We start from the raw sequence: 14,211 nt of genomic DNA on the forward strand, positions 1-14,211 counted from the left end.
CTTCAGACATACCAGAAGAGGACATCAGATCTCATTACAGATGGTTGTGAGCCACCATGTGGTTGCTTGGAATTGAACTCAAAACCTCTGGAAGAGCAGTCACTGCTCTTAACCTCCGAGCCATCTCTCCAGACCCTCCATATATTTTTTTTTAATTGCCTTGCTTGTTCTTTAACTATTTGTGTTTATTGTCTTGCTTGTTCCTTGACTATTTGCATCTATTATATTGTTAGTTCCTCAACCTAGAACTGACCTTAATACTTGCATGTATTATATAAATAATTATGCCAATAGAATGTTTTAATACTAGATTGGGGAAGAAAAAAAAGACTCTCCACTGTACAATCAGCTTGACCAAATATGCTGGAGTTTGGTTCCATTAGGGATTTTTAGGATGTGGACATCAGTGGACCTGCTTAGATATTCATCAGAAAAGGATAAAAACATCAAGATTATAAACAATTGATTAAAAATCTATTGTAATTAAATATAATTAAACATAATTACAGCCATGATAAATATCCCAGGAAGTTTTATAAAGAAAACCTAGCCGGGCAGCCTGAAGACAGCGGCTTTTGGTGTGGGAGGAACAGAGTAGATCCAGGGAATTTATTTTTGAAGGAGTAACATTTCTAGGGAGAACTAAAGGAAACTTGTATGAATCAGGGAAAAGAGACAGAAGAGTATGCTCCAGGAAAAGAACAACAAAACCTTGGGTAGGAAAATGAATGTAGCCCATTCAAGTGAACTTGAAGAAGAAAGGTCTGCCTGACAAAAAGCCAGTGAAAAGCTGCAGTAAGAATACTATCTCCTAATGTGATCCTGTTTCTCTCCTGGATGCACTTTGTGAAGCCACAGTCAGGTCACAGCCATTGTAATAAAGAGTTACTGTTTGACCTCAAAAAAACAAGTCAAGTTTGGCATAATATATCATTACAATCTCAGTTACTAGAAAGTTCAGATTAACGTAGGAGAAAAATTCAAAGCAAGCAACACAATGAAAAAAAATAAGAAAAATAAGGAAAAAAAACCCTCGGATCTTAGTACCAATTTCATTTTATTAGGGAATTATTTTTGTTTGTTTTGTTTTTTTGTTTTTCAAGACAAAGTTTCTCTATTTAACCCTGGCTGTCCTGGAACTCACTCTGTAGACCAGGCTGGCCTCAAACTCACAAGATCTACTTGCCTCTACCTCCTGAGTGCTGGGATTAAACGGTATACCACCATGCCTAGTAAGACAATATTCTATAGTCTGCACATTTCGTCTATGTGCACATGCTCTTGCAGTACACATATGTGAGTGCGTGTGAGTGTGTGTGTGTGTGTGTAAGCCAGTTAGACATGGAATGTAGTTATTAACTCTTGTGCTGGCCAGTTTTATATCTACTTGACACAAGCTAAAATTATCAGAAAGGAGGAAACCTCAATTGAAAAAATGCCTATAAGAGATTCAGCTGTAAGGCTTTTTTTTTTTTTTTTTTTAAATTAGTGACTGAGGGAGGAGCACCCAGGCCACTGTGGGTAGTGCCATCCCTGGGCTGGTAGTCATAGGTTTATAAGAAAGCAGGCTGAGCAAGCCAAGAGGAGGAAGCCAGAAAGTGAACCCTCCATGCTCCTGCATCATCTACTGCCTCCAGGTCCCTGCCCTGCTTAAGTTCCTGTCCTGACTTCCTTCAATAATGAACAGCAATGTACAAGTGCAAGCCAAATAAATCTTTTTCTCTACAAGTTGCTTTTGGTCTGGTGTTTCATAACAGCAACAGAAACAAACCCTAACTAGAGCAACTCTCCACTTTTATTTTTTGAGAGGTTTTCTCATTGGGAACTGGGGCTCAATGATTCAGTGAGGTTAATCCGCTGGCCAATAACCCTAGGCATCTTCCAGTCTTGGTCTTCCAGCACTTGTATTACAGGCACACACCACCAAACTAAGCCTTTTCCCATGGGTTCTGAAGATGGACTCAGGTCCTCAGGCTTGCACAGCATGCATTTGACTGACAGCCCTTCCCAACCCATCATTTGGGGGATATTCTAGGTATCTAGTCTGGAGCTACAGTTATTCTCTAGTTCCCTTACAGAGAACTGTCTTATAAGTTATTATTTTTTCTTAATTTGTAAAACTACATTTATTTGTGTGTCAGTGGGCACACATGAATTCATACGTATAGAGGGCAGAGAACTAAATGGCAGTATTCTCAGCATGGTTTATAATTTTTAAAACTATTTTTCTTGCCCAACACCACTTTTCAAACAATTTTCTCATAGACTTTTTACTAAATCAATGCTTTACTCTTCAAGAAGGCACACAGCCCCAGAAGTCAGGAGATAAAGCAGGTTATTGCTAATCACCTCTCTCCAACTCACATCAAATGTCCAGCAGCTTCCAGAACCTTTCAACACTGTGTTCATGACTTTTCCAGGTCAAAGTTCTGTTTACAAAGTTTTAGAACTCTTAAGCAAACATTCTAAGAGACAGCCTGCTGCCTGCACAGGCCACCTGCTCTTCAGTCCCAATTCTTTCTCGTTACTTTTATTATGTTTTGATTTGGTTTCTCATCACAAGGTCTCACAAAGTAGCCCTGATTAGCTTCAAATTTAAGAGTCTTCTGTCTCAGCCTCTTAAGTGCTAGAATTACAGGCATGTGCCATTAAATCCATTTTCCTCTGAAAGTTTATAGGTGTTCTTACCAAGTTAAAAAATCTGTTTAAGTATATAAGTATATACATGCCTATCAACTATGTATAAAATTTAAAATAAATTCTTGAAATTTCTTCCTAAAAGCTCCACTTGTCACAGACAAGGGAAGCTTCTTCGAGCTTCAGAGGCAACATCAATGGACACTCAGACAGACATTCAACCCCCAAAGCAGCAGCTGATAATATATATGTTTGTGGAGAGTGTCACACTGAAAATGAGATAAAATCCAGGAATCAAGTCAGATGCAAGGAATGTGAATACAGACTAATGTACAAGAGACAGGCTAAAATTGGTGGTTTATGATGCTTGATAAAATGTGGGAATTCAGTGTCTTCATTCAAACTTACATTTGCTCCACTGTTGCTTCTCTTTATTATACAGCTTTTGACTTAGCTTACTTATAAATACAACTATATACTTATGATTTTATTTTAGAAAACTGATTGTATTTTAATACTTTATATAAAGGAAATTTTGGTTAAAAAAAAATCTCCACTTGTCACTTAAAGCATCAAGACTGCTTAACTCCATAGTTAAATAGTGCACTAAACAGTCACACAGTGTGCACCATGGCTCCATGGCTGAAGAGGAGCCCCTTTTCATGTGGCACTACATGCTCGTATCTGAGCATTCAGAAGACTCAGGCAGGACGTAGATCAAAAGTACCAGGGCACATAATTAAGACACTGACTCAAACGCCTTCCTACATAATAGCAGATAGCTTTAGTTCTATCATCTAACAGCACAGCTTTATAGATCACAAAACATTTCAAAGATGGCTTTCCAAACAAAGTAGTTTCATTGCTTACTCAAGCCCATGCACTTTCAAAAAGCAAAGAAACATTTTCCTAACATAACTGTGCTTGTAGTGTGCAAGCACAGTTATGTTAGGAAAACGTTGGATCAAAATTTTGTAAGCTATAGCCAATCAGAATTATTCCCATTTTGCCAATGTGAAGAAACTGAAAATAAAAGTGGTAAATAACTCTCCCAAAGTCACTAAGCTAACTCATCAGAGCTGGGAAGTCCACTCAGACCATCATTTCATGTAAAACCCAGTTGTTTTCCTTCAACCACTTTTTCCAGTACAATTTCAGTGAAAAGGGGAAAGGCGAACAGCATGTATTATACATAAATTATGCTAGGGATGTCTTTTAAAGGGAAATGGAGAGGCAGGGAACCTAAACAGATAACAAATACACTCCACTGAGGAAAAGCAACAGGGCCATCAGTCAAGATGTCTCTCACATGGGAAAAGTCAAATCCTATCTTTGCTCACAGAGCCCCCAATAACAAATATAAACTGGATGATCCCGTGAAGGGAAATTTAACAGCATTGACTTGAAAGTGTATTTGTTTGGCTATGGAAAGACTCAAGCAACTGCAAACAACCTAAATACTCACCAAGAGAGAGTAGATTTAATATAACGGAATGATCCAATGGTGTTTTTAAAAAAATCAGTAAGGAAAAGGAGTGAAAAAACACAAACACTACTGAGTTTTTTGAGTCAGTATTGTGAGAAAGTAACAAGGTATTGTTAAATCAAAGAAAAACATAGAATGCTGTATAATGAAAAGGCTCATGTTTTTTAAAGGAACTAAGATTAACAAGACAGGAAAAAGAGCTTTTAGTTTTCATTTTACAATATTCTGGTTTAAACATTGTATAACGTACATAACACACTGTAATGTACATAAAACTACTTTAAGTCGAAAACATCGATCTTTATTGGTCAAATTACATCATCTGCCTATTAGATAAAAGGGAAGAACAGGAAGCCACACTGAGGTCTGAGTAGGAAGGGTGGACTGAGGACTACCAACAAATGTAACAGAATAGTTAGTGCTCACATCAACTGATCAAATCTTTGCAAAACAAATTCTGTCTCTAAACATGTTCCAACTCAAACTTTGTATTTTACGTTGTAATAGTGAGACTCAAATAATATGTCATTAGTTTTATTGTTCAAATTTGGTTGATTCTACCAGCTGTGTCTGCAAGGATGAGATTTTACTACTGAAGTAGAAGAAACTCAAGAAAAATAACTGAAATGCACAGAACTAACATAAAAGACAGCTTCCTTACCAACTCATTCTCAGCATAAGTTATTATCACAGTATTTGTTAAGCTTCCATTTTATAATGAGCTAAAACTCAAAGAAAGTACTATGTAACATAGCCCAAAGATATTTATCAGTTTTACTCTAATAGATTCCAGTTTCCTTACAGTTGCCATGCCTGGTTCTGTTGTAGTTGTCCATTTCAAATGACTTATACAACTCTTTTTCCAAATGGCAAGACATTCTGTTACAGCCCTCTCTCTTATGTCTTAGTTTATTCTCTGAATAAAACTTGAGAGTTCTCATACAAATTTCCTTTACTGTGCCTAGAAATGCTATGAAACTTTCACATTTCTCCATATTCTTAAAAACTAAAGCCAAATTCCTTAAAAGTTTCTTGCTTAAGAATATAAGGTACCACTCAATAGAACTCAACTTCATAGACAGTTGTATGGGAAAAATAAATAAGTACATTTTTAAGCTGACTAAAACTCATAAACTAGGATCACTATAATTACAGGGGAGAATTACAATGGCCCATTTTCACACTCTAGTTCTTTGCCCTCTCAATTCATACTTACAGGGAGGTGGCATGTAGTGCCGACATGACGAGAGCGAAGGCTGTGGCGGTGGCTGGGGCTGGGGCTGTGCAACCATGCCGGAGCCATAGCCATCTACTGATAATGGCTGAGTTGGGGCAGCAGCAGCCTGATGGCCAAAGACTGCAGCCCGGGAAGAAGAGACAGGGCAGCAGGGGTCAAAAGCAGATGCACCATGGAAACCCCCACTTCCATGAGTCCTGAGAGCACTGTTGCTCAGATCGACTGGCAACGCCTGCTGGGTAAAGAACAATTAGAGTTTACCTTTCTAAAGTTTCATGAAAACATCATTTCTTATCACATGACAAAAATATACCTAGAGCTCTCTAGGAAAAGGTCTTCAATAAATTTGGAAATGGCAATTCTTTGTATGACAAAAATCAAACACAAAGAAAATACTGTATAAAGCTTCAACTTTAAGTATAAAATACAAGATAAGCATTTAACTAATGTTACTGTAAGATTTATTTCTTTGGGCCAGAGAGATAGCTCATTGGTTTAAAAAATTTGATGCTTTTACAAAAGACCTAGGTTCTAGCACCCAAAGTAGGTAGCTCACGACTCCCTGAAATTCCAGTTCCAGGGGATCTGAGAATCTGAGGCCCTTTTCTGGCCTCCCTGGACATGACTGCATAAACAAGGTGCATAAAGACAAGCAAGAATATATACACACACACACAAACACACACACACACACAATTTGGAAAAAAAATTTAAAGATTGATTTCTCTTGCATTATTTACAACTGAGAACAGAAGGTTTGAAAACACACCTGCGCCGGGCGGTGGTGGCGCACATCTTTAATCCCAGCACTTGGGAGGCAGAGGCAGGCAGATTTCTGAGTTCGATGCCAGCCTGTTCCACAGAGTGAGTTCCAGGACAGCCAGGGCTACACAGAGAAACCCTGTCTCGAAAAACAAAAACAAAAACAAAAACAAAACAAAACAAAACAAAAAAAAAGGAAAAAAGAAAACACACCTGCTTTACTCTGAAATTCTAACCAGAGACAGTATGTTATCACAGCACTAAGAATATTAGAATTCTATTAACAATCTGTCTGTCAAAAATTTCTACATTGTTTTAACAGACTAAAACTCTAATAGTGAAACAAGACAAAACAAAACCAAACAGGACATGGTGGCTCAGAGCTTCAAGTCCCACACTTGCGAGGCAGTGGTAGCAGGATCTCTACAAGTTAGAGTCCAGCCTGATATACAGAATGAGTTAGAAAGAGTTAACATTTTCTCCTATTAAAGTATGTGGCTTGCAAAGTTCAAGGTATACAGGAGGATAACTATAGCCACCAACAATGAGTATCTCAGAATAACTATAAGAGTCTTCATGTTCCCTACATGGAAATGACGACTTTTGTGATGGACATGAAGGCTACTTACTCTGTTATCCCGCATTATATACATGTATCAAAATACCACATAGAGAAATATATATAACTATGTGCTAGTTATGTAAAACCCTAAGTTTTGGATCTTACTCTAAAGCAGATTACAAAGCAAGAATTGTTGGGGATTTTTGCTTTTGTTGTTGGTATTTTTTACATATTTTAAACACAATGTCTACTAGTTAGGTTCAGTACAGTTGTAGCTTTCATAATGGATTTGACCAGGTATAGTTGATATACCTGTCACTCTAGCCCTCAGGTAAGAGAAGCAAGGGCAGCCTAACCTACATAGTGAAGATCTTATCCCTGAACAGTGTCAACCATGGATAGAAAGATGGTTCTGCATGAGGACATGAGTTTGATTCCTCCAGAACCCACATGAAAAGCTAAGTGCACACCTATCATCTCAGCAATGGGGAGGCAGAGAGGGCGATTTCTGGGGCTTATCTCTATCAACACCAGTATGCTGTCCATGAGACAACTTTGAGATGAGCCAACCCTTCCTTTAAACCTGTGGTTCTCAACCCGTCTAATGCTGCAACACATTAACACAGTCCCACGAGCTGTGGTGACACCCAACCAGAAATCTATTTTCATTGCTACTTCTTAAGAAGCAGCTGTTAAGAATAATAACATAAATACCTGTGTTTATTACTGGTCTTAGGTGACCCCTGTAAAAGAAAGGGTTGTCCAACCCCTAATAAGAGTCATGATCCACAGGTTAAGAACCACTGTTTTACGGTGACTGACTGGAACTGGTAAAGACAGTCACCTACTGACTCCAGTCAAAAAGGCCTCGAACTCAGACCAGGCTGAGTTCGAGGCCAGCCTGGTCTACAGAGTGAGTTCCAGGACAGCCAGGGCTACACAGAGAAACCCTGTCTCAAAAAACAAACAAACAAACAAACAGACAAACAAAAAGAATATGGCTTAGTTTATAGACAAACTCATTTTGGCAACACATACACTAAAATACATCACTAGAGCTTTTGACTTCTTTATGAACACAACACAAAAAAAAAAAAAAAAAAAAAAAAAAAAACGAAGGGAAGGGAAGGGGGAAAGGGAGGAGGAAATGACTTGTAAAACCCACACACCTGGTCATGGTAGCTGGAACTAGAGCTGCTATTTGCTCCACAAGGCGCCTGTACTTGAGGTCTTTCCACAGGGCAAGCGGGGTCACTGAAGGAAGGAGAAACTGGGACAGCTGGATGGGGAGTATGGTGGTGGTGGTGGTGATGCTGAAAATGGTGGCCATGCTGCTGAAAACAACTTGAGTGTGGATGTGCTAATGCATGGTGACTCTGTGATGTCCCTCCACACGGTGAATGCTGGGGGCAGCAAGAAGGTAGCCTTGGCATTGCAGGAGGACCACTTTCTGGGACAGCACTAGATGTAGTTCTCCTCACGTCATCTTGAAACAGAAACAAATGCAAAGAATGATCAAATATCACTGCATAAAAATAAGTACTGTGTATCAATCTGGAAATAGAAATCTAATGTGATAGTGGACTAGTGAGACTGATCAGCATAGTAAGGAGGTCGCTGCTGAGTCAGACCACCTAAGTTAGATTCCTGGGACCTATAAGATAGGAGAGAAATGACTACCTCAAGTTATCTTCTGAACTGCACATGTATGTGCATACACACATGCACACATCAATGGTCTAATTTTTAAAATAAAAAGCATATAATGGTGCCATATGCTTAACACACACAGTATTCAATGCTGTGCAGCATTTCCACTATGATTTTTCTGAGAATATAAATTCTGCAGGGAGTTCATATGTATCATGATGTATAAATCTGACAAGAGATTATCTTTTCTTAATATCTCTTAGCAATAAAGTTTCAAAAATATCATGTGAATTCTTCCACTATATGCTATAAAGAAAAAGATCTTCTAAATCCCTTTAACCAGTAGTACTTTCCAATACTGTAGTCTGCTGGGTATATTCAACTATACTTGAAGTCGTAACATACACCTCAATGAGTATCTGGCAGGACCACTATCTGCCAATCCTTTCATTTCCTCTGCTATCCAAACTCAGATAAGACTGATTTGGATATCAAAATGTGACTAATGAGAACCTAATTAATTACTGAACACTGAACATAAAATGCAGGGGTCAATGGGACTGGGGTCCAATCATGGGGCTGAACACTTTTGCTTTTTACTTTTATAATAATAACTATTATTGTTTTTATTATGTGTTGTTTGTGGAGGGGATACACATGCCATATGTAATCTGTTAATCTGTTAGAATGAAGATTTATGTCTAATCACACTGGGAGAAAAACACCTGGTAGCACATTATCAACTATTTGCTGAACATGCAAATACAGCAGATGGGAAGCATATGCTTCCTGTATATGCACAGGCTAAAAAAGTGAGCTGTTTGGAGTAAGAGTTTGAAGGTGACACCAGAATGGTGCAGGGAAGATGTCCAAACATGGTTGAATATAAATTTTAAAACAAGGACAATGGTGTAAAAAAATCACAGAATGGAAATCATCGGCTTCCTGGTGCAGGTGAAAACTGCAACTATGAAACAGAGGCCAAGGAAAGGCCTAGGAAGAAGACAGGCATAAGAAGATTGTTACCAGGCATACAGCACATGTCTCATCACTCTGAAAGAAGTCAGAAGCAGATTAAAGAAAGAACAGGGGCCGGACAATGGGTGAAAGCACTTGCCACTGAGTCTGAAGACCTGGGTTTAATCCCTAGATACCAAATTGTAGAGAAAACTGTCCTCTCCAAGTTGTTCTGTAACTTCCACACTCACCTTGGTGTGAATATGTACATGCACGAACGTGTGCGTGATCGCGCGCGCACACACACACACACACACACACACACACACACACACACACGATATATAACTTTAATAATAAAAAAATGTAGAATGGAAACCCATAACATGTACACACAGAGACTGCAGGAGTACCTGTACATATACTAGAAAATGAAACTGGTGAAGAAAACAAAGACAAAACACAAGGTTAAGGCTGGAGATAGAACACAGACACAGGGATTCTGAATAAACAGTCAGTTAGTAGTGGATCAGGCATTTAGAAAGAATTGCAAGCTTAAACACACAAAGGCTTTTTTACAAAGTTAATATCATCAGGTATTATAGGAGCACATGCCTGAGAATTTATTCTTTAACTTCCTTCCCATGAAAGATGAAAGCCTTGAGGAAAAGGACAGAGATTTAGAAAATCATGGGGGAGAGGAGAAGAACTAACAAGACATGGAGGGTAAATCACTACCAAACGCCTACTAATGAAGTAATCAGCATTTACGGAGGCAGCTGCCTGCACAGCACCTGGTCATTAACTAACTGCCTAACTCATCACTCTAAAAGTCGTCACTCTGAAAGTTAACTGGTCATTAACTAATTAAATAACTAAACTAACCATTTAGTTATTTGGATATGCAGGGAACATGTGATAGGTAGAAAGCTGAACTGACATTCCATATGATCTTGTACATAAGGGGAAATACAATTCAACTGCTTTAATTCAGTAACTATATATGCCACTTTTATCAAGTTTCTGTACAACAATTTGACTTGGGACAAACATCTGTCTCAAAGATGGTATAGTATAATATCAAGAATGAACTGTCAGGAACTACAGTGAAGTTAGCGCCTAAGAAATGAAACAGAAGGTACTAAAAATAAGTAGATATACATAAATAAAAGCTGTAAGGTGATTATAAAATGTAGGTAGAAATATGAGTATTAATGCTCTCAGGAGAGACGTGAATGGAGAGTTGAAATCCTTACCACAAAGATACTATGAACCCCAATCAAAATATTTAACTTTTGAAATATCTTCTTATATAAAGTTGGAAATATAATGCCAATACCAAGGCATTTTTAAGTATTAAATGATAACATGAAATCACATAAAAGGGGCTATAGCTCAGGAGTTAAGAGTTCCAGCTGGTCTTCTAGATGGTTCCCAGCAACCACATAGTGACTCACAACTGTCTATAATCCAGTTCCAGGGGATCTGATGCCCTCTTCTGGCTTCCATGGGTACCAAGTTTAAAAAAGAAAAAAGTATGTAAAGTACCAAGGAAGAATATGCACTTAATAAAGTAATAAAAAATAAATTTGCCTCTGCCCACATTTCTTTTCAAAGAACATGGCATTTGAAAGATATCCATGGGAAATCCTTCCATGAATAGTTCTCAATTCTGTCTTTAGTTTTCTTCCAGAAAAGAGTCTTTTTGAATCCAGCCATTTTCCAGTTTGATGAAAGTCACAAAGATCTTATCAGAATTAAAGGAAACTGTATTACAGAACATAAAGTGCTCATTAAAAGTAGCAATAGTCAATTTATGAGCTATAGCATCTATTGTGTGTGTCCTTATTAGTAAAGTAAGTTCCTGTTGGTACTACTGTCCATCAGAGAAATCAAGTTGACTTAAGCTACTGAGAGAGAACCAGCAATATAACTGCTAACTGAAAAAAATAAATAATGTGATCAGCACTGAAAATACAAAACTCTTTAGGACAGTTATGTAGCTCAGAGATAGAAAACACACTCAAGGGCTGGAGAGATGGCTCAGAGGTTAAGAGCACTGACTGCTCTTCTAGAAGTTCAATTCCCAGCAACCACATGGTGGCTCACAACCATCTGCAATGGGATCTGATGCCCTCTTCTGATGTGTCTGAAGACAGTGTACTCACATACATATCTTTAAAAACAAAACAATCAACCAACCAAACAAACAAACAAAAATAAATAAATAAATAAATAAAACACACTCAACACATATGAAGCCCTTAGCTCAAACCAAATAAACACTTCTTTCTTCTGGCCTTGGGTTAGGCAACACTTCTTATGTATAATGCCAGCAGAACAAGGAGCAACAACAAAATAGAGAAAATGTCATCATGGAAAACTTTAAAACTCCTATCCTCATCTTACCTGATTTCAGAACATGCCTAGGAGGAGAACTGGTGGGCCATGAGGGAACTGTTTAACTTCATGAAGAGCAGCCAGTGTTTTACGCAGCAGCTGTACCTTCTGCATTCTACCAGCATGTCATGTCACTAGAGTTCCAATTTCTCTATCTGTGACCAGTTCTGGTGATTCTGCTTCTCTTTGTTCTTTTAAATTATGGACACCTGTGTAGGTGTGAAGTCACTATGTATCTCAACATGGTTTCAACCATATCCCATGAATCAACAGTAATGATCAGCATCTCTGCATGGGATTCACCGGTCTTTGGAAAGTGTCTGGTCAAATACTTTGTCCATTTTTAAATTAGGCTGCTGTGTTTTTATTATTTCAGAGTGCTTTATGTATTCTGGTATTAGAACCCTCATCAGACATGACTTACAAATACTTTTATTACATTCTAAGGACTGTTTTTTACTTTGTTGATATTGTTTTGCTAACATGAAGTACCTCACTGTATAAGAATACATTCTTGCAAACACTGTGAAAACAGTACCCAACATTCTTACATACCGCCCACAGAAGAACCAGTTGCACTATTGCTTGTAAGAGTAGCTGCAGTCTCTGACACTGTGGAAGGCTGGCTACTGGCCACAGATGAAGTAGTATCAGAGGCTTGCTCAGAGGTAGATGGATTTGAATTGTTAATGGAAGCGCTAGTAGTTTGTGAGTCCATTCTAGCAGAAGTGGTTGGTACTACAGTAGGTTCTACAAAACATAAAACATCAACTTAGCATTTCACAGAAGACTAAAGAATGGTTGTATTTTAATTTGAATTAGCAACTTATTTTTTTTCCTTTAAAACAGTTTCTTGCTATATAGAGATAGGTTGAGCTCAGAATTCCTCCTATTGTGGCCTACCAAGTGTTGCTTATAGGTATATGCCCCACACATGGAGAAGTTAATCTCACTACAATAATGACTAGAATAAAAAAGCAAACATTGCCCTAGTTTGGTCCTTTTGTCTGGGACAGACACCTGGCTGATCTGCTCCCATGAAGACACCTTATCCTGAACCTTCCTAGAGCAGCTGGTAAGAACACTCCCCCACAACTCTAAGCCCCAGAGCTGCAACCCACCCAAACCCCACCCCTCCTAAGTATCACTCCCCTTCTGCACCTCGCTTGGAACTTTTTGCTGGGGCAGACACCTAGCTGGTCTGCTCCCATAAAGACAGCATACCCTGAACCTCCCTAGACACCCTGGGTTTGATCCCCAGTACCAAGAGAAAATAGTTCTCAGTACCTGCTAACTTTTCTGGTCTATTTATGACAAAGAAAAAAAGTTAGAACAAAGACCCTGGACCACGTTGTCACACATTCAAGCAACAAACTGCACTCTCTGGCACAGCATAATTCCAAGCCAGGCTACCCAGCCAGTGCTTATGATTTCAGCACACTATGACAATGCTAAGCTCCTAACCACTCTCCATGTCCTTACAGGAAAACTAATAATGCAAAGGTATGTCTACAGAGAACTAACAGGACAAAACCCGACTATTTATAACATACCTCATTCTCACCCTTTACAACCACTTTCACAACACTAGCTATGACTTTTAATATTTGTGTTAATCTCATTTTCCATGTCTTTGTTTCTAAAATTCTATAAATGTAAGTAAACACACATAAGATTTTAAGAATAATAACACATCAATATTTTCCAGTAAAAATTAACTTATGACTAAGATAAATTTCAAACATCGGATCATAAAATGGTCATTTAAGATATTTTGTCAAATTTTCTTCATAACCCAATAGCTACAATTCCAACTTACCATCTTCATCAACAGTAAGGTCCACAACTTCTGCTGCATTCTGCCTCAGGGGCTGTATAACCGTAGAGATCCTACTGCGGTTTCGAGGCTCCTGTGGCCGTCCTGTATTCGAACTTGAACCTTGGCTCCAATGAGATCTGGAGTGCCCAAGGGTTGAACGAGACCTTAAATGATGCCAGCATCAAGTTAGTAAACATAAATGTGTGCCCTTCCCCAGGCCTGAGCAGGCCTACGAGCCTTTTTACCACAATAGACCAAGCAACAGTAGGACCTGAGATGCATTACATTACCAGCCTTGGTGCCTTGGAGCCTGCTACCTGAGCTAAGAAGAATGGACTGCCTGCTGAGCTAGCCTTGACACCTTCAGGACTGCTATCTCCTTGCCCAGCCCCTGAGCTGAACCGAGAAGAGACTCTGGGGGGCGGGGCTTCCCCTTTATATTTGAAAGCAAATTATTAAACTTTGGGCCTTGATCAGAATACTTTCTCTTGGTCCCACATTTCTCTCGCCCTCCATTCCCGTTAATTCCCAGACTTTCTCTCAGGAGAACCCGGTAACCATAGTTGCAGGCAACTACATAAATGAAGGGTGGATCCTTTATCAGTCACTCTAAAATTCCACAAGCTTATCTTATAAAACACTTAAATTCTTCATGCAAGACTTCCCCCAAGAAATAATGATCACAGGATTAAAAACAATGA

General features: G+C 38.7%; 1 protein-coding gene across 14 annotated transcripts in view; it reads right to left on the reverse strand.

The window, feature by feature from the left end:
• Positions 1-14,211, reverse strand: part of Rnf111 (ring finger protein 111) — a 66,307-nt gene that overhangs the window by 15,550 nt on the left and 36,546 nt on the right. For 8 of the 14 annotated variants that reach the window (XM_076926199.1, XM_076926195.1, XM_076926196.1 and 5 more), the window contains 4 exons: positions 13,511-13,674; positions 12,247-12,441; positions 7,854-8,170; positions 5,340-5,595 (listed from right to left, as the gene is read on the reverse strand). In XM_076926199.1, coding sequence (XP_076782314.1) covers positions 5,340-5,595; positions 7,854-8,170; positions 12,247-12,441; positions 13,511-13,674 — 932 coding nt within the window. The remainder of the gene's footprint in view (positions 1-5,339; positions 5,596-7,853; positions 8,171-12,246; positions 12,442-13,510; positions 13,675-14,211) is intronic. The other 6 variants (XM_076926201.1, XM_076926202.1, XM_076926200.1 and 3 more) reach the window with 1 other exon arrangement.

The sequence above is a fragment of the Arvicanthis niloticus genome, chromosome 27 (assembly GCF_011762505.2).
Source record: "Arvicanthis niloticus isolate mArvNil1 chromosome 27, mArvNil1.pat.X, whole genome shotgun sequence".
NCBI classification, from domain to species: domain Eukaryota; kingdom Metazoa; phylum Chordata; class Mammalia; order Rodentia; family Muridae; genus Arvicanthis; species Arvicanthis niloticus.